Below are 18,244 nucleotides of genomic sequence, written 5' to 3' on the forward strand. Positions count from 1 at the left end.
AGATGCTTGTGGTCATCTTTGTCCATGGTAGGCATCAGGCACCTGGCTGTTAATTTTTCTCCTCAGCAAAGCTGTCACATGGAACACTAGCCAGGAGGGCTTAGAAGGAAGAGAAAATACCTGGCAATAAGCAGTTATGCACACATTGCTTTAAATCTTCTTCACAATGAAACAGTCAGCCAAGCTGCTGTATTGTTAAGATTGGAAATGTATAGGGTTTTTTTTTATTCTAGAGTTTCATATCCAGAACACAAATTCATGTTCTTTGTCCTAGGATAGGGAATAGTTAGAATAGAATTCTCCTCTAGTTAGGCTCCTCAAAGCAACCTGAATCAAAGCACAGTGTCAAGGTAATGTCTTATGATTTAGTGTTTCAACACACTGTAAATTTTCAGGAAATGTGCTGTCTTCTGCGCAGAGCCTCTTTGAACAGCTTTGGGATCATCGTAGCAGCACAAGAAGCGTATCCACAAAATATTTCAACTGTCTTCACATAATGGAGATGATTTTTACATCATCTATATTTTTAGCCTTATCCTAGGGTTTAAAATGCATATTATTTAGAAAATAGTCCATACTTAAAGGAATTATTTCTATTATAAATGGTATTCATGACTAGTTAATATACACTAGATCCCCCATAATATAAAAGGAAATAATGCTGTTTAGTTTATCTCAGTCCAGATGCCAGAGCTGAAGAGAATAAATTCAGAAAAGGTCACTGTATCTCAATAGAGTCATTGGACTTGAAACTGAAGTCCCATCTGAGTTTGCAGGACCCGGTAGAGCTCTACTGGGGCAAGGAGTCCCAGAGGCCCTAGGATTCTCCCAAGGCAATGAGAGTATCGTTGTAATCAATGAAGTATGAACTTCTCTTGTGGGAAATATCTAAAATAATTAGCTTTACTGAAGAGAAAACGGTTTAAAGTGATGCTAAACAATTGGTAATAGTTAAAATACAAATGCACATGCAAATTGCCTTTGGGAAACATGTGCCAATACAATAATGCACCCAAGGATGCTTTGTGACCAGAAGAGTGTCCACATTCAGCATTCAGGGCATGACTGTTTATATACAACTAAATATTATATATATATATATGTTTTTTATTTTCAAATGTACAAATACCCCTAGAGGTGATGTTCCTGGATAAGTCATGTAACAGTATAACTAGTGGAATATATGTGATGCACTACAAGTAGAGTTTCACTTTTACTCCAGCCATGTCTTGATTATGTAGTCTTAATTTCTGTTTGATATTTGTATATTATCAAATATCCAATACATCAGGACTTTTACTTTTGCCAATTCTTAACTATACAATTGTTGAACATAGCTTTCTAAAATAGAAATCTTATCATAAACCCAGTATGACTACAGCAATAGTAGCCTGAACCCTAGATTCTTAGAATCTAGTAAATTTGCTTATAATAGCTTATCAGGACAAGTTTTCTTTAAAAGAGCAAATTGGTTATTAACACAAATTTAGGAAATAATGCAAATTAGCAATAAAATACAATAGTGTAGCATTATAGATTATGGCCAGATACTAACTGCTTTGACCACACTATCCCAATGACAATAAAAGATGATCTTTGCTTTAAAAATTCACTAAATTGGTACTTACTGCTAGACAAAACGGTAAGTGTCATAATCCGGTGATTGGAGTTGATTTTCAAGATGGATAGCCATGGAGTTAGGTACAGTTATTTTGAACTGATAAATATTAACCATAAAAGTTTTGAAAATTTGTCAAAATTGTGCTCTACTTAACATTGTACTTTTATGACTTCTGAAACAACACCCCATTTTCCAGAAATCACAGGCTAGGGAGCCAATAATTTTGTAGTAATGAATCTTTATACTAAATATGGAAAAAGAAATCCTGAACTTTTATGTACATATATAGGTCATTTTATAAATGTCTGAGTCACCATATATATAATATATATACAGCCATATGTATAGTAATGTAAAATTCTCCCCAAATACATGAATAATAAAACTAAATATGGTCACCCATGTAACTGTAGCTAGTGATCTTAAATGTTTACGCCCAAATTCTTAGACATTCTGAAACCTTTTTCACATTGTTTTATAAGGCTCTAGTTTTACCTTGAGGCAGATACTAATCTCCTTTCTGAAAAATATGAAATTAAGCTCAGAAAATTATTATAACTTAATTTCTTTAAGCAAAAAGGACAGAGTTCTAGATGGCAACCTCTTAGGAAATACTTATTTAAACTTTAAATGAATTCATGATATGGTTCAGGCTTAGAGATTATGGTAACTGCCCTCCTCTTGTTCCAGTGGATTTGCTGTGAGAATTCATGTAATAACATCTGTAATGTATTTTAAGTTCTTGAGCAAAATTCAGTATTTTAAATAATGGGATTATTGTATATATAAAAGTGAATATTCACTAACTTTCTAAGAATACAGTCAACTAATAAATCAGCATCATTTTTTGAGTATGCATTGTATATCTGAAGAATAACAATTCTGTAATTCTTTAAGGTAAGATTATTTTTAAATTACATTTTTGTTAGCCTCAAGTTTTATTTTTTAATATGTCCTATAATTCATTATGTTACCTTTGTGTTCCTGGAATGATTTAGTGCACAGAAACAGAAATGTCTTTAATATACTAAAAAGTGAAGGAATGATATCTCATTTCTAAGGTAAGAATTTTAAAGCATGGTTTGTACCACTTCCGTAGTACATTGCACTACTTTCTTTAATCTCTTTTGTTAAAAATAGAAATGGTGTACATCTACTAGCTGAGATCCTAATTCTGACTCTGACCATGCGACCTTTGATAAAATTTATATTTCCCTTTACTTTTAATATTCCACCCGTTAAATAAGGCTAGCTTAATATTTGTCTTCACATTAAATTACAAGAAGTAATTTGTAACTCTGATGTGATGAATGCTAGACTGGAAAATCCTTATTAGGCTACTTTATTTATTATATGTATTCACTTATATTGAGGTTGTTTATCTTTTGGTTCATTTAAAATGTATCTCTTCAGAGGTAGTATAATGAATGGTACACACCATTCAAGAATCCTACCTCTAATTTTAAAACAGCTCTGAGGAGGGTCTGTTCTCTCTTGTGGCCTTGGTCAGGAGGTCCATTTTAGTTTAGAACCCCACTCTCAGTCTAAACCTTTAACAAAATCTTGTTACTCACAAATCAAATAAAATTTAAGCAATCCAGTACTCTGACATCCAAGAAATTCTGAACTTTGGCCCTTAAAGCTGCCCTACCTTAGTTCTTATGCCTGAAATTTACCACTGCAGCCCTATTGTTTAACCCATAGTATTAAGTTTCGAAGGCATCTGTTTCTTTATAGGGAGAACTGTTGTTAGGTCCAATTAGTGGACCTTGAATCTGACATGAAGACATCTAAGTTGCATTCTCTTTTTAATTGCTTCACGGCCGCTGGCTGATAATGCAGTGCTGTGATAAATCTGACTTGCCTCCACACACCAAAGTCAGCCAGAAGTGACTGTTCCTTCCCTTTTTTTCCCCTACCAGTTTTTCCTGTTTTCTAATTCCCAGCACAAACTGAATGAACACATCTACAATGAACATAAATGCTGCTTCGTACTTGGGAGAGTAAATGACTCCGTGCTTGTAAACCTTCTTGAGTCCCACTGAATAGGTACCGTTGCTTCCACAAAGCAGAAGCCAAAAGGTCTTATTTTAAAAGCTGGAACTAGAGGTCTCTGTTGCACTTCAGCAACAGCAGAGGGTAGAAACATACAAATATGACAGGCCATACCTGACATCAGTCTTTTCTTCATATCGGTCAAGGTGGCCAAGGAGCTTAGAGGAAGTGGAAAAAAGCAGAGCATTCAAAACTCCTCAGCTATAAATTACCACTGTTAAAGCAGAAGTAATCACCAGTTTAAATATATGGTCTTCATTGTATTCTGAAATAAGAGAGGCATGCAATAGTACAGCAATTGCCTGGAAGACCTAGAGCTTTTTCTGGTAGACATGGTCCAAATGAGGAGTGCCTTCACCTTTTCAGGTGGAACCAGATTTGAGGAATAGCTCCTCTCCAACTGTCATTTAAGTATAAGATAAATACTCCTCTTGGCTATGTGTCCTCTTTTAAAAAGAACGGACTCCTGTTTCTTTGGTAACATTGATTTTTAAGGAAGTGGGATCTAGGGTTTTGCTGGAGAAGAATGAGCACTAGGGTTTGGCAACAAGTGTAGTTTTCTGCAAGTTGAGTTGTTTTAGAGCCCATGGTGAGTATTTGATGTGAAAACCTTGCTTTGGGGATTTTTTTTTTCCATTTCAGTTTGGTATATTTTTTATTTTGAACACAAATGCATGCTCTACCTCTAGTCTTTGAAATAATTGTAGAACTTTTTTTTTAATGGCGGGCAAAATGCTTGTTAGCAATCTAAAAAGCTGAACAAGCTGCTGAAGTTAAGTTTCTGATGAAAAAGTTTAAAAATAAAATTTAATTGCTACTGCTTTCCAAGTAATTGTATTACTAGTTCCTGTATAAAGAAACATTACTGCTGCCTTTGTATAAATAAAATTTTCCTGCAGTACAATTAAGTATTGATTTTTCAGAAACTGTCCCTATAAATTTTTCTTTTCGCATATTTCCATATGCTGTCCAAAACAAACATTGAAACGTTGAACATGTGAGATTGTATATTCCAAGTAAAATATTTTTGTACATATAAAAATATTGCAAAAATGTAGTGTTTCATTTATAGGTAGAAGTAAGGTTTAGAGATGATAAAATACAGAGGATACCAGATTAGCTTTGGTAATTTCTTTTAAATGCCAATAATCTTTACAGAAAGCCTGTAATAACATTTAGTTTTTCCCACCAAAATAAATATATAAATTTTTCACCTGCTTCTCTTCTTTAACAAGGAAACCCTAACTATTGTTTCCTCTATCCCAGCCCAAGCCATTTGGTGGCTTTCAAAGGTGACGTACTCAAGGAAAAAATGGCAGAGACAGGGAAGATTAAATTATAGGATCAAGAAAAGGCCTCTGTGCTTAGATGACATGAGATGCTAGGACGAGCTAGCCCAGCAGGAAAATCCCAGGTGGGAAAGACAGCACCTGTTGGGGCACAGCTCAGCCCTGAGGCCTGCAATGGAAAAGGGAGGTGGATCCACCAGGCTGGCCAACAGGTGGAGGCGTGACTGTGGGTGAGTGCGGGAAGCCGGTGTCCACAACAGGTACTTTGCAACTCGTTCTCAAGCTAAGTTTCTGGGATTTCATGCCTCATACTTCAGAAATGGCTAGTGTACTTCTCATGTCTCCCAAAGAATTTGGTTTTAGATTGTTCACTTTCTTCTTACACTGTTTTCTCTCACTGCAGTAAAAAATTACCACAAACTTCACAACTTTGAACACAAACTCAGTTCTGTAGGTTGGAAATCCAATACAGGTCTCACCTAAGTGAAATTGAGACATTTCCCGGGGCCTGCCCTGGCTCTCACTGCTGAAGAGAGAATCTGCTTCCAGGCTCCTGCAGGCTGTTGGCAGATTACAGTTCCATGCTGGTGTAGAACTGAGGTCCCCGCTTCCTTACTTGCTGTCACATTGGACTGCACTCTTGTTCTGGAACTGACCTCCGTCTCAGAGCCGGCAACAGCACTGAATCCTTCCTATGCCTCATCTTTCCTGCATTTTCTTTGGCCAAGTCTCTCACGGACTCTTCTGCCTTCTAAGGGCCCTACCAGATAATCCAGGATAATCTCCATCTCAAGGTCTGTCACCTGAAGAACACATATAAAGTCCTTTCTTGGCACATAAGGTAACATGTTCACAGGTCCCATGGACACCTGAGGAACCCTGATAAGGCCACAGCACACTAGCTAATAGAAATGTTTCTTCCTGCACCACTTGTGAAAGACTAGTAGTCATGGACACATCTGAGTGAAGGTGGCTTTCCACTTCCGTTGTTCTGGGAAATATTCTATGTTCTGTTTTCTAGGTATCTGGTCTACCAGAACTTGTTTACAAATGTAAATGTACACTTGGAATTAATAATCGTATATAGTGATGAGGGTACCAGTTACTTAGAAGAGCCTTTTGGAGGCCCACTCAAACATGCCCAGCCCTATTTTGTCCACCACATCACAGTGGGGTCTGCTAAGGAGTGACAATAACTGGGGGGCTGGGATCACCTGTAGCAGCATAAGGCTACATCCTTTTTTAATTGCAGATTTTTAAAACACAGTCTAACAGGGTAACTGGCTGATAATTGTGGAAAGGGCCAGATGCCTTAGTTGCCTGTTTGATGTAACCCAAACTTTTGGCATGTGCTGGAATGGTGTCTTTTCTTTCTGCCTGAAGCTGAGCTTTAGTTTTTGTTGCTTTTGGGTTTTTTTGCCTTGGCTTTGCTCGGTTGTTTTTCATTTACAGGTTAATACATATAAAATTATAACGGGAATAGAAGGGTAACCCACCTCCCCCACCCCCAACCTCTTATCCCAGCCTCTAAGTCCTCTCCCCAAAGGAACCACTGTCCAGTTTCTTGTGGACTCAAAGGAACTTCCCACTGCATTGTGATACATGTGTGTTTACACAGATAGATTCTTCTTACAGAAAGGCATGTACAGTGCTATTTTCACTTTTTGGCAGATTCCTTTCCAGTTTGTTATAAGGTGCTCTTTATGTTGCCACACAGTGCACAACTCTTTTTTTCATGTATTGGAAGTATTTGCGTAAGATTTAGTCTCATTTTTAATTGAGGTGATGAAAGAGTTATTTTGCTTCATTTCTTCTGTGTTAAGATTCCTTAAAATCTGAAGAGCAGAAAAAGGAATAGATGAGGGTTAAAAAAAAAAATGCTGAGTAACACATTTCTCTTTCAACAGCTGCTACTTCTGTATCCTACCTGCTCCTAAAGTAAGACAAATTCTAGGAGGAAGTCTTAGCTACTTTTTGCTCAGGAAAAGTGGTTTCAGCTTCCCAGTGGTTAGTGGCAATGGAATGAGAGGCACTAGAGAGAGAGTCCAAGTTCTTTATAAAAGAATTGCAAACAAACAGTTGAGTTTCCTTTGATACAGTATGTAGTATTTTATAAATTAAAAATCGAGAATACATGGGAAATCATTGTTCTAGACATAGAATTGGTACGCTCATCAAAGCATAACAAAAAAAGAGTCTATAGCTAGACCCCCTAAGGAAGGGTATCCTGCTAATTATTTTGTTTAGCAGAATATATGTACTATAATGGCACTTACAGTTCATTTGTCAATCAGTACATCTAAAATAGAGACTTCTATAAATTGTCTTCCTATGGCATTCACAATTTAAAATGAATTTTTGGATCAAAACCAGACTCATCTGTTTTTGTATAGCAGAAAAAGAGAGGTGGACCAATTTTTTTCTGAAGAAAAAAGTCTGTACACTAGCTTAGAATTCTCAACCCTCCTCTAACTCTTCAGATGCTAAAATCTAACTTAGACACTGGGTCATTAGCACAGGCCTTTTATGAAAAACTGTTTACAGAGTACCTGGTGGCTAAACTCAGTAGTGTATCTTAACAATGCTGAAAAATACCCAGCCTTGGCTGATAATATGTACTTGTAATTCACATATGATGTTATTAATGTGCTCTGCCTAAAGCACGGAGTCCGTTCAGGCTTATATAAAGAATTAGTGGGAAAATGTTAGGGTCCTTCTGGGCGACAACTTTCACAGATGACTGCAGTCTCTCCAGGTTCATGTTGGCTAAGGCAAACAAACGCTGCACAATCATAAACCTTTCCATATCCTTCAGAGGAGCCAAGTCTGGATTTTCAAGATCAGATACTCCATCATCAGAGAGAGCACGGAGCTGAAATGACACATTTAAGCAAATTCATTTAAAAATGTTACAGAAAAACCACATAGGTGAATAGTAATGTACTTCTAGATGATTATGGGGAAAAATTAAATTGTTACTGCTTTTTAAATTCCCCAAGTGGTGCAGAAAAACCCTAAAGATGTAACAAGATCTGTTTCTCCCAGGCCAGGACCTTACGCCTGATTTTTCCAATTTGCCTGGAGTTCTGACTGAATCTCCACTCTGAATTCTACCTTCTACTAGATCCCTTAACTTCAGGAGATGAGAAAGTTCAGAATGTAACTTTCCCTACACACAGTATGTATGGTTTGATTTTTCTTTTTATTTTAATGATACTAGAATTTCTTAAATAGTTGCTTGATATCCTCAAAGGGATAGGTACCACAGTTCAGTTATGCTTCCCGCCTCAAGAACCTTTGCCCTTGCTATTCCTACCTGGGATGCTCTTCTTCCAGAGCTCCATGTAAACCTTTTCTTCTCATCTCTCATTGTCCACTGAAATGCCTCATCAGAAGGGCCTTTCCTACCCCCCCCACCCCCATATCCCAACCACTATTACTCTACTGTCTTTCTGAAATTATCCTCCTGATAGTCACTGTTTAGTCTGTTTTCTAAAACCTAAGCTTTTTAGGAGACCAGGGCCCCAGTCTGTCATAAAACATAGGCCGTCAATGTGTTGAATGAATGTTAGCTCTTCAGAGAGGTCATTTCAGATGCTGCTCTAATATTTTTTTTTTTTTAGCTTCAGTAATTACAAAGATTAGTTGATTTGATTTTTACTAGGCATTCAAAACCAGATCAATGTAGAAAGTAAAATTAAAAAATGAAACCTATAAAGTATGTGTGAATTTTAACTGAATCAGAAGAGAATCCAAGAGATTTCCAGAAACGTCCTGAGCAATGATAACCTTACTAAAAGCTTGCCCCAGTGTCCGAAGGGCAGCACTCATTTGACTGTAAAAGTACTTGTGTGTCTATTACCAAAATAAGCCTTAACAAATCTACACCGTGTAGAATGACCAACTACCACTCACACAGTGTTACCACAGGCTTAAGAGCAGCCTTTGGCTAAGACCGTAAACTCAATTTTGCTTTAGAAAGTAGATTAGGCCTACTCTTTGAGCAGAAGCACCATATTCCAGTAATTTAAGAATGAGCTCCACTGGCACAGGCTGCCCTCAGCGGGCTCTGTGTCTAGGGTCTGAGCAGCATCCAGTTTCCTTCCCTGAACAGCTGCCAGCCCCAAGTGCCCAGGGGCACTTCTAGGTATAAAAGATTACAGTCACCCAAAGGGTGGTGGGGCAAAAGTGACAGTCTCTCAAAGTTACTCTGGCCACAAGAGAAGATAGGAATGCAGGTACATTTCTGTACCCTGTTCTAAGTAAATCCCCGTTAAGTAACTCGACACCCAAATTCCTTCAGGAGGCAGGAGCCTCATTGTCTTAAGGATTGTTGCAATATCTAGGGCAGATTATGTGAAGATATCCAGGATATTGTTTAAAGAAAATTTTTTTTTTATGTTAAGCAGCCCCCAGAAAGCAGACAAGTGACTCTGGGGTGGGTAGTTTTGTGCCCGTGTAGAATGCCAGCCATCCTGGAACTCCAAATGTGTCCTCCTGGCTACGCTCAGACCAACAAAACAGAACTTGGAAGGAACACAAAGATCAAATCTAACGCTTACTGCAAGGAAGATGACAAGTAAGTGTGAGTTTGTTGGGAGAGGGAATTAGCTAATGTGGTCTTGCAGTATTTTGATGATTTTGTAAATCTTTACTAAGGGTAACCTGGGAGATGCTAAGCACTCAGTTACTGCAACAGAGAGCTGGGCTATGAAAGCAGAGCTACTGCCATGCTCATCACTGCACACAGTTAGGTAATGGTACTTACTATCTCCAATACCCAACTACACCACCAGACAGAACATACCTGCTGTCATGTTTTCAAGTAGTTCAGTTTTAGTGATCAAAGTGTAAGAACTCAGCATTCTTCTGGGTGGGTAGAATCTACTTTCAGTTGTGAATGGGTTCTAAACTGCTCCTTGGAATGATGCCCTGTTCAGATGTCTTTGCTATGCACAGAAGTACCCAAGGCCCTAAGCATGGTGTTCAAGCTCCCAGAGCGGATGGGTAACAAATTTCAGGATCCTGGCCGGGCACTTAATCTCAAGACCTGCTTCCTAGATCTGGGAGCAGAGCTCTGAGCTTTGGTCTTTTGAGCCTACATAGCATCTTGGTCTGGGCTCTTAGTAAGTAATCAGACCTTAAAATAATCCAGCCAGGTGTGTTCAGCTAGCTACTATGCCCCAGGCTGAGCAACACCTGCCCCATTGGAGTGGCTTCTGCACAGCCTATTGATGGCTCCTTCTATTAATGACCCAGCTTGTAATTTAAAAAAGGAAAAGCTTAATCTTAACTCTCTAGGGCTAAGCTCATCATTACCTAACTCTTGCTCCCCGCCATGAAATTTCCTTAGGCACAAAGCTAATGATCTGAGACAAAGCAGTCCTCTCAAATGCCTCCCTGGTGAATTAGATGCAGAGCTGAATCAAACTGGTCTATAGCCCTAGCACTGCCATTGCAAATAACAGTGTGTCAGGCTCCTTCCCTGCAGTGTTACAACCAAACCAAACTTTGGCCAAACTTATCTCCAGTGGGGAAGCTGGAGATTTGGAGGCTAATGACAAGGTTGGGTCCTAGCCCTGTAAGCAAGTTCTCTGTACAAATGATGCTTTTCCTCTCAGCCTCAGTCTTCCTGTAGGGTAGAATGTGTGGTATGATGTGGATGGTGTGTAAAAAAGTGGGGTTAGTAATAATACCTGTTTAACCTATTTTGAAGAGCTATTGTAGATGAAAAATCCTAAAGGTGTTTTATCAATTGTTAGGTGCCCATTCCCAGATCCCCACTGAGAGGTTCCTTACCAAATGACACAGTGTAGGAATAATCTGGAGTTTACAGCAAGCACCCAGCAGCGCTGCTGCATTATCTGGCATTTCTGCAGGAGACAAAAAACAAAAAAATCCATGGGAACTGGCCAGCCCCTGAATTGTATCTAATTTACACATTAGTGCTCTCCCAGCAGTGAGGCAGAGGACATGCTCAGTAATTACTGAATAAATGAATGAATGGTGCTAAACAGGCAGCAAAGGCCTTTTAGAAAACAGATGTTGGAATAAGGTAACCAGCTCTGTGTTCACTAGAGGATAGTCCTTAACATTCAATTTGCCAATCAAGAAGAACTGTACAGACTCAAGGAAAAGCAAATCATATTGAAAAGAAAAGAACCTACCTTTTCCTGAAGATGGCAAAGAAGGAAGCCCCTGCCCCTCCCAAAGTCAAAGCAAAGGCTTTGAAGGCCAAGAAAGCAATGCTGAAAAGCATCCACAGTCACCAAAAAAAAAAAAGAAAAAATCCATATGTCACCTACTTTTTTTTTTTTTTTTAAGATTTATTCATTTGAGAGGGAGAGAGAGAGGGAGAAGCAGACTCCTTGCTGAGCAGGGAGCCTGACACAGGGCTCGATCCCAAGATCATTACCCGATCTGAAGGCTCAACTGACTGAGCCACCTAGGCGCCCCCACATGTCAACTAGTTTTTGACAGCCCGAGACACTGTGTCTGAAGACAGCCCAAATATCTTCAAAAGAGTGCACCCCAGGAGAAACTAGCTTGACCACTATGCCATCATTAAGTTCCCCCTGACTACCAAGTCAGCCATGAAGAAAACAAAAGATAACACACTTGTGTTCACTGTGGATGTCAAGACCAGTGAGCACCAGATCAAACAAGACTGTGAAGCTCTATGATACGGACATAGCCAAGGTCAACACCCTGATCAGGCCTGATAGAAAAAAGGTGGCATATGTTCAACTGGCTCCTGACTATGAAGCTTTGGATGTTGCCAACAAAATTGGGATCATCTAAACAATCTAGCCGGCTAAGTCCTAAATACAAATTTCCCCACCAAAAAAAAGTAGAACCTAGAATTTTGGTGCAATTCTAGGAGGTTTTCAAGCAGGATCATTTTGGGAGAAAAATGCAATGTGGCTGGACAAAGGGGTGGCACTGCAGAACCCTCCAGCCTACCACTAGCTCAACACAAGGGGCACCAGGGACAGAAGCTGGTGGAGGGCTGCACCAGAAGGGCCCTGCCAAGTCCCAGGGAAAGGAAATCCAAGTTCGTGTTATTGAAAATAGATTTTAAATCCCAACCAGGGTAAGTTTCTAAAAGAACCCAATCCCTCAGGGTATAACCTTTGAACTGAAAAGGCAAAAGAGGAAAGAGTCACCTGCTGCATCATCTGGCCCAGGAACCACTTAAGAACTCTGTCCATCTCCTGCATTATTTATAAACAGCAGGTCACTGAGGCTGTGATCCAGCAAAGTACAATGAAACATAACCTATACCTAAGAGAGGAAGGCTGCTAGGAGGATGGGGCAGCTCCAGGGAATGATCCTGCTTGAAAACCTCCTAGAATTGCATTTAAATGTTGTGTGTGCATTTTCCCACAGAGAAGATCAACAGCCAACAAATTATCATGGAGGCCCTTATCCCATCAGGAAGATCAAGCTGGTAAGTAAGTACAGGCCCCCTGGTGGAAGGATCACAGGACCTGGAAGGGCAATGACAGAGTCACCTGGGACATGAAGGCCTAGCTGAACCACTGTCACACATCATCTGCCCTGTTCATGCCTCCATTCCTTCAGTTCTCAGGTGGCTTCTGAGTCCCATGTAACCATCATCATCCACCCACCCACCCCCCACCCTTATTCTTGGAAATACTTTAGTTCCATGTTATGCAGATTCACTATTTTGAGTATGGTGCTAGGGACACAAGGATGAAATAACAGCATCTGCTTTATAGAGCTTACCAACTAATTTTACTACTTTAATTTCCTGTGGGTGCAGATGATTATTTTCTCCTACCTCAGCACCTAGCAGTGCCTAAAACACAGAAGCTTCTTCAGTATTTCTCGAGTTGAAATCTCTTCCATATTCTGACTCTGTTTTAACAAATTACATCTGGGGAGTTCATGCTTAAGGTCACTGAGTGGTTGAGGAAGTGTTCAAGAGACAGGAAAGATACTGGGATTGAAGTGCTTTAAACAAGTTAAGCATGAAGAGGCTCGTTCAAAATGGTGATGTAGGAAGATTCTGAACTCACCTCCAGCTACATATGGAACAATTCCCTTGGTGTGGGGGGGGGAGGAAGGAAAAAAAAAACTACACAGCCAGCAAAGAAGAAAAAACTGACATCTAAGCAAGTAGGAAAGGCTGAGACACAATCTCACCATAAACCCCACCCTTGGCACAGCGACCCACAGTTGGAAGGGAACTCAAAAGCTTCTCTCTGAGGAGCAAAGAGTTTGAACCCCACATTTTTAAGACAGGCACTGGAGGGACCAGCTCCCCAGATATCTAGCTTTGAAAGCCAATGGGGCTTATGTTCATGAGACCCACAAGGCTATAGCAAACTGAGAAATGGTTCTTAAAGGCCTTGCCCATGGACTTACTTGCCTGCACGAAGTCAGCCCTTTGAAAGGGGTCCAGACTTTCTGTGAAAGAGGCTTGTTAACTTAAAGCATCAATCTGAAGGGCAGACCTCTCAAAAGAGCAAGGGGCCTGCTGGAGTACACTGTGAGGATGGGGGCCAGTGCTTACCATCTTTGCATCCTTCCTCTGCCACACTCCAAGGCACCCATATCTCCTGGAAGGGAGCTGTTACACAAGTCTGATGCTCTAGTTTTTATGGCTGCCTCTTGATCACCTGGCTCTGGTGGCTATCAGGCTTGATAGCCTGGGCCCTATGGGACTATAACAAATGGAGAGCCAGTTCTTGGCTGACTACTACCCCCAGTCTTTCTGTGATAGAGGCCTATTTATAGAAGGAGGGGAAGATGGCAGCTGAATAAGAGGATCTTAGGTTTGCCTCATTCCACAAATACAACTAGATAACTATCCTATCATCCTAAATACCCCAGAAATCTATCTGAAGACTGGCAGAACAAACTCCACAAGTAAAGGTAGAGAAAAGACCATAGCAATCAAGATAGGACCGATAGAGATGTGGCTTGGGAGAGAAATGGATTGTGGCAACAGCAGTGGGGAGGGAGCCATGGTCACAGAGAAGGGCAAAAGATAGACTAGCATACAGGGGAGCATACAAGGAAAACAAATCCCCATAGCAATTGGCTTGGAAAGCAGGAGGGCTCATATTCTGTGACTTCTTGTAATCAGTGGTGCTTAAAGCCTGGAGTTTTAAAGGTCACCATGCTTGGCTCAGGGAGAGCTTGGAGGACATTGCCTGCCTTCTCTCCAAGAGCCCACAGCCTGTGGACTTACAGCATGGAAACAGGAATGTGAAGAGCACCTAGAGCAAACAGTGGGGAGGTTATCAGCTCATCTTGTAGTGTGTCCCAGAGAGACCCCTCCAGGACCATAGGAACTGGCAGGTGCCATTTACCTCCCCCACCCATCAGCATAAAAGCAGAGCCATCTGTGGGAACCAGCACAACATGAACACTCACTCAACTCATTTACACCAAGCCCTGCCCATTCATGCTTGCCTCAGTCCTAGGATAGTAGGTCCTGTCCCCCAGAAGACTGCCCCAAACTCCTGCCAACACTGCATCTCCTGATTTGCAGGTTTTGAGGCCTCAGTTCCAGTGGCAGCAGTGAGAGTTCTCATTACATGCAGACCAGAGCACACCTAGGTAAAATGTGCCACATACAGACTAGAGACCAAACACTGCCCACAACAGGCAAGGAGAGCCTCAGCAAATGACTAGTCTGAAGCATAAAGAGGCCAAGACACATTGGAGACCACTCCCAGAAGTGCTAGGCCTTGGGGAACGGGACACTACACTGCAGGGCACTACATGTAGGACCTCTTCTTTAAAGCCATTACCCTCAGGAAGAGGAGACATAGCTAACTTTCCTAACACAGAGAAACAGGCAGAGAGACTTCGACAAAATGAGAAGATAGAGGACTTTGTCCAGAATGAAAGAACAAGACAAGGCCATGGCCAGAGATCTAAGTGAAACAGATACAGTAACAAGCCTAATAAAGAATTTAAAGCAATGATCATAAGAATACTCACTGGACTTGAGAAAAGAGTGAAGGACATCAGTGAGACCATTAACACAGAGATAAGGAGTAACAAAGCAGAGATAAAGAGCTCAATAAACAAATTGAGAAACACTCTTGATGGAATGAACAGCAGGCTAGAAGCATGGGAATTAATGACCTAGAAGACAGAGTAATGGAAAATAATCAAGCTGAACAAAACAGGGGAAAAAAAGAATCCTGCAAAACAAGAACAGACGTAGGGAACTCAGTGACTCCATCAAATATAATAACATTCATATTACAGGAGTCAGAAGAAAGAGAGAAAAGGGGGCAGAGAATTTATCTGAAGAAATAGCATGAAACTTCCCTAAACTGAGGAAGGAAAGATATCCAGAAGGCACAGAGAAACCCCAACAAAAGCAGATTCACACAAAGACATACTGTAATTAAAACAGAAAAATACAGTGATAATGAAAATATATTAAAAATGACAAGGAAGGCAGTTACATACAAAGAAAACTCCATAAAGCTGTCAGTGGATTTTTCAGCACAAACTTTCCAACCCAGAAAGGAGTACCATGATATATTCAATGTACTGAATGGGAAAAATGGCAGCCAAGAATACTCTATCTAGCAAGGCTATTATTCAGAATAGAAGGAGATGGAGTTTCCCAAACAAAAACTAAAGGAGCTCACAACAACTAAAACAACCCTGCAAGAAATATTAAAGGGAACTCGGAGTGGAAAGGAAAGACCAAAAATTATAGCATGAAGGTAGAAAACACAAAAGCACTAAAATCAAATATTTCTGTGAAAAATCAGTCAAGGAACTCACAAAATAAAGGATGTAAAATATGACACCATATACCTAAAACGTGGGGATAGGAGGAATAAAGAATGGGTTCAAACATAAACTATCAGTTTAATACAGACTGCTATATATGCAGAAGATGTTATACCACAAATCAAAAACCACTAATGAATATGGAAAGAATTTTTAAAAATCCAAATGTATCAGTAATGAAAACCAGCAAACCATGAAGGAGAGAAAGACAAGAATGAATCAGAGAAAATGTTCAGAAACCACACAGCACGTTAAAAAAAAATGGCAATAAATACATGTCTATCAATAATATTTTGGAATGAGGGGTGCACCTGGGTGGCTCAGTGAGTTAAGCATCCAATTCTTTATTTTGGTTCAGGTCATGACCTCAGGGTCCTGAGAACCTCAGGGTCCTGAGATTGAGCCCCAAGTCAGGCTTCATGCTAGGCGTGGAGCCTGCTTAAGATCCTCTCTCTCTCCCTCTGCCCCACCTCTCAAAAAAAAAAAAAAAATCTTCGAATGAAAAAAAGGACTAAATGTTTCAATCAAAAGACAAAGTGGCGGAATAGATTTAAAAAACAAGACCCATTCTATATGCTGCCTACAAGAGTCATTTTAGACATAAAAACACCAGCCAATTGAAACTGAGGGGATAGAGAAACATTTATCATGCAAATGGATGTCAAAAGAAAGCCAGAGTAGCAATACTTATGTTGGACAAGACTTTAAAACAAAAACTATAACAAGAGACAAAGAAGAGCACTATGTAATAATAAAAGAAACAATCCAACAAGAAGATATAACAATTGTAAATATTTATGCATCCAACGTGGGGACACCGAAATACATAAAACGGTTAACAAGAAACATAAGGGAAATAATCTATAATAATACAGTAATTGTAGGGGACTTTAACACCCCACTTACATCAATGGACAGATCATCCAAATAGAAAATCAATAAGAAAACAATGGCTTTGACACAATGAACCACATGGTTCATTTAGGATGGAGAACACTCCATCCTAAAGAATGTATATTCTATTCAAGTGCACATTGAACATTCTCCAGAACAGATCGTGTATTAGGCCACAGAAAAAGCCTCAACAAATTTAAAAAGATCAAAGTCACACCATACATCTTTTCTGACTACAACATTATGAAACTAGAAGTCAACAACAAGAAAAAAATCTGGAAAGACCACAAATACAAGAAGGTTAAATAACATTCTACTAAACAATCAATGGATGAAGGGAAATGAAAGAAGAAATTAAGAAGTACATGGAAACAAATGAAACTGGAAATGAAAGAAAAAATTAAGGAAGTACATGGAAACAAATGAAACTGAAAATACAATGGTCCCTAAAACCTTTGATGCAGCAAAAGTGGTCATAAGAGGGAAGTATGTAGGAAAACAGGCCTACCTCAAGAAGAAAAATGTCAAATAAACAACCTAATCTTACACCTAAAGGAGCTAGAAAAAGAACAAAACCTAAAACCAGCAGAAGGAAGGAAATAATAAAGATTAGAGCAGAAAAAAATGATACAGAAACTAAAAAATAGAACAGCTCAATGAAACCAGGAGCTGGTTCTTTGGGGGAAAAAAAAATCAATGAAATTGATAAATCACCAGCCAGACTTATGAAGAAAAAAGAGAAAGGACCCAAATAAATAAAATCACAAATGAGAGATCAGAAATACCAAACACCACAGAAATATAACTATACGAGAATATTATGAAAAACTATATGCCAACAAACTGAACAACCTAGAAGAAATGGATAAATTCCTAGAAACATATAGCCAACCAAAACTGAACCAGGAAGAAATAGAAAATTTGAACAGACCAATTACCAGCATGAAATTGAATCAATAATTTAAAAACTCCCAACAAAACTCTAAGACCAGATAGTTTCACAAGCAAATTCTGCCAAACATTTAAAGAATAATATCTATTCTTCTCAAACTATTCCAAAAAATAGGAAAGGAAGGAAAACTTCCAAATTCATTCTATGAGACCAGCATTACCCTGATACCAAATTTAGATGGACACCACAAAAAAAGAGAACCACAGGCCAAGATCTCTGATGAACATAAATGCAAATATCCTCAACAAAATACTAGCAAACCGAACCCAACAGTACATCAAAAAAATCATTCACCATGACCAGGGATTTATTCCTGGATTTATGAGTAAGCAGATTAAATCAGTAACCAAAAACCTCCTAACAAACAAAAGTCCAGGACCAGATGGCTTCATGGGTGAAATCTATAAAACATTTAAAGAAAAATTAGGGCAACCCCTTTGGGTCCTCTCCCTCCTTGGGAGCTTTTTACTATCACTTTGCTATCGCTCAATAAGTTGCTCAATAAATCTTGCTTTGCTGCCCACCAAAGGAAGGAGGGGAGGGAGGGAAAGAAGAAAAGAAGAAAGAAAGAAAGAGAAGGAAGGAAGAAAAGAAAGAGAAGAGAAAAGAAGAAAAAGAAAAACTAATACTGGGGCACCTGGC

At 39.5% G+C, this 18,244-nt stretch overlaps 1 protein-coding gene across 1 annotated transcript in view; it reads right to left on the reverse strand.

Moving 5' to 3' along the window:
* Window positions 1-7,231: 7,231 nt before the first annotated feature.
* Window positions 7,232-18,244, reverse strand: part of GSDME (gasdermin E) — a 64,038-nt gene continuing 53,025 nt past the window's right edge. Inside the window, exons 9-10 of the mRNA XM_028119359.2 lie at window positions 10,765-10,838; window positions 7,232-7,837 (exon numbers count right to left, since the gene is read on the reverse strand). Of these exons, the coding sequence (XP_027975160.1) occupies window positions 7,607-7,837; window positions 10,765-10,838 (305 nt within the window). The 3' untranslated portion in view covers window positions 7,232-7,606. The remainder of the gene's footprint in view (window positions 7,838-10,764; window positions 10,839-18,244) is intronic.

The sequence above is a fragment of the Eumetopias jubatus genome, unplaced genomic scaffold, assembly GCF_037043125.1.
Source record: "Eumetopias jubatus isolate StellerSeaLion01/CBP00866 unplaced genomic scaffold, mEumJub1_p1.0 scaffold_14, whole genome shotgun sequence".
Taxonomy (NCBI): Eukaryota; Metazoa; Chordata; class Mammalia; order Carnivora; family Otariidae; genus Eumetopias; species Eumetopias jubatus.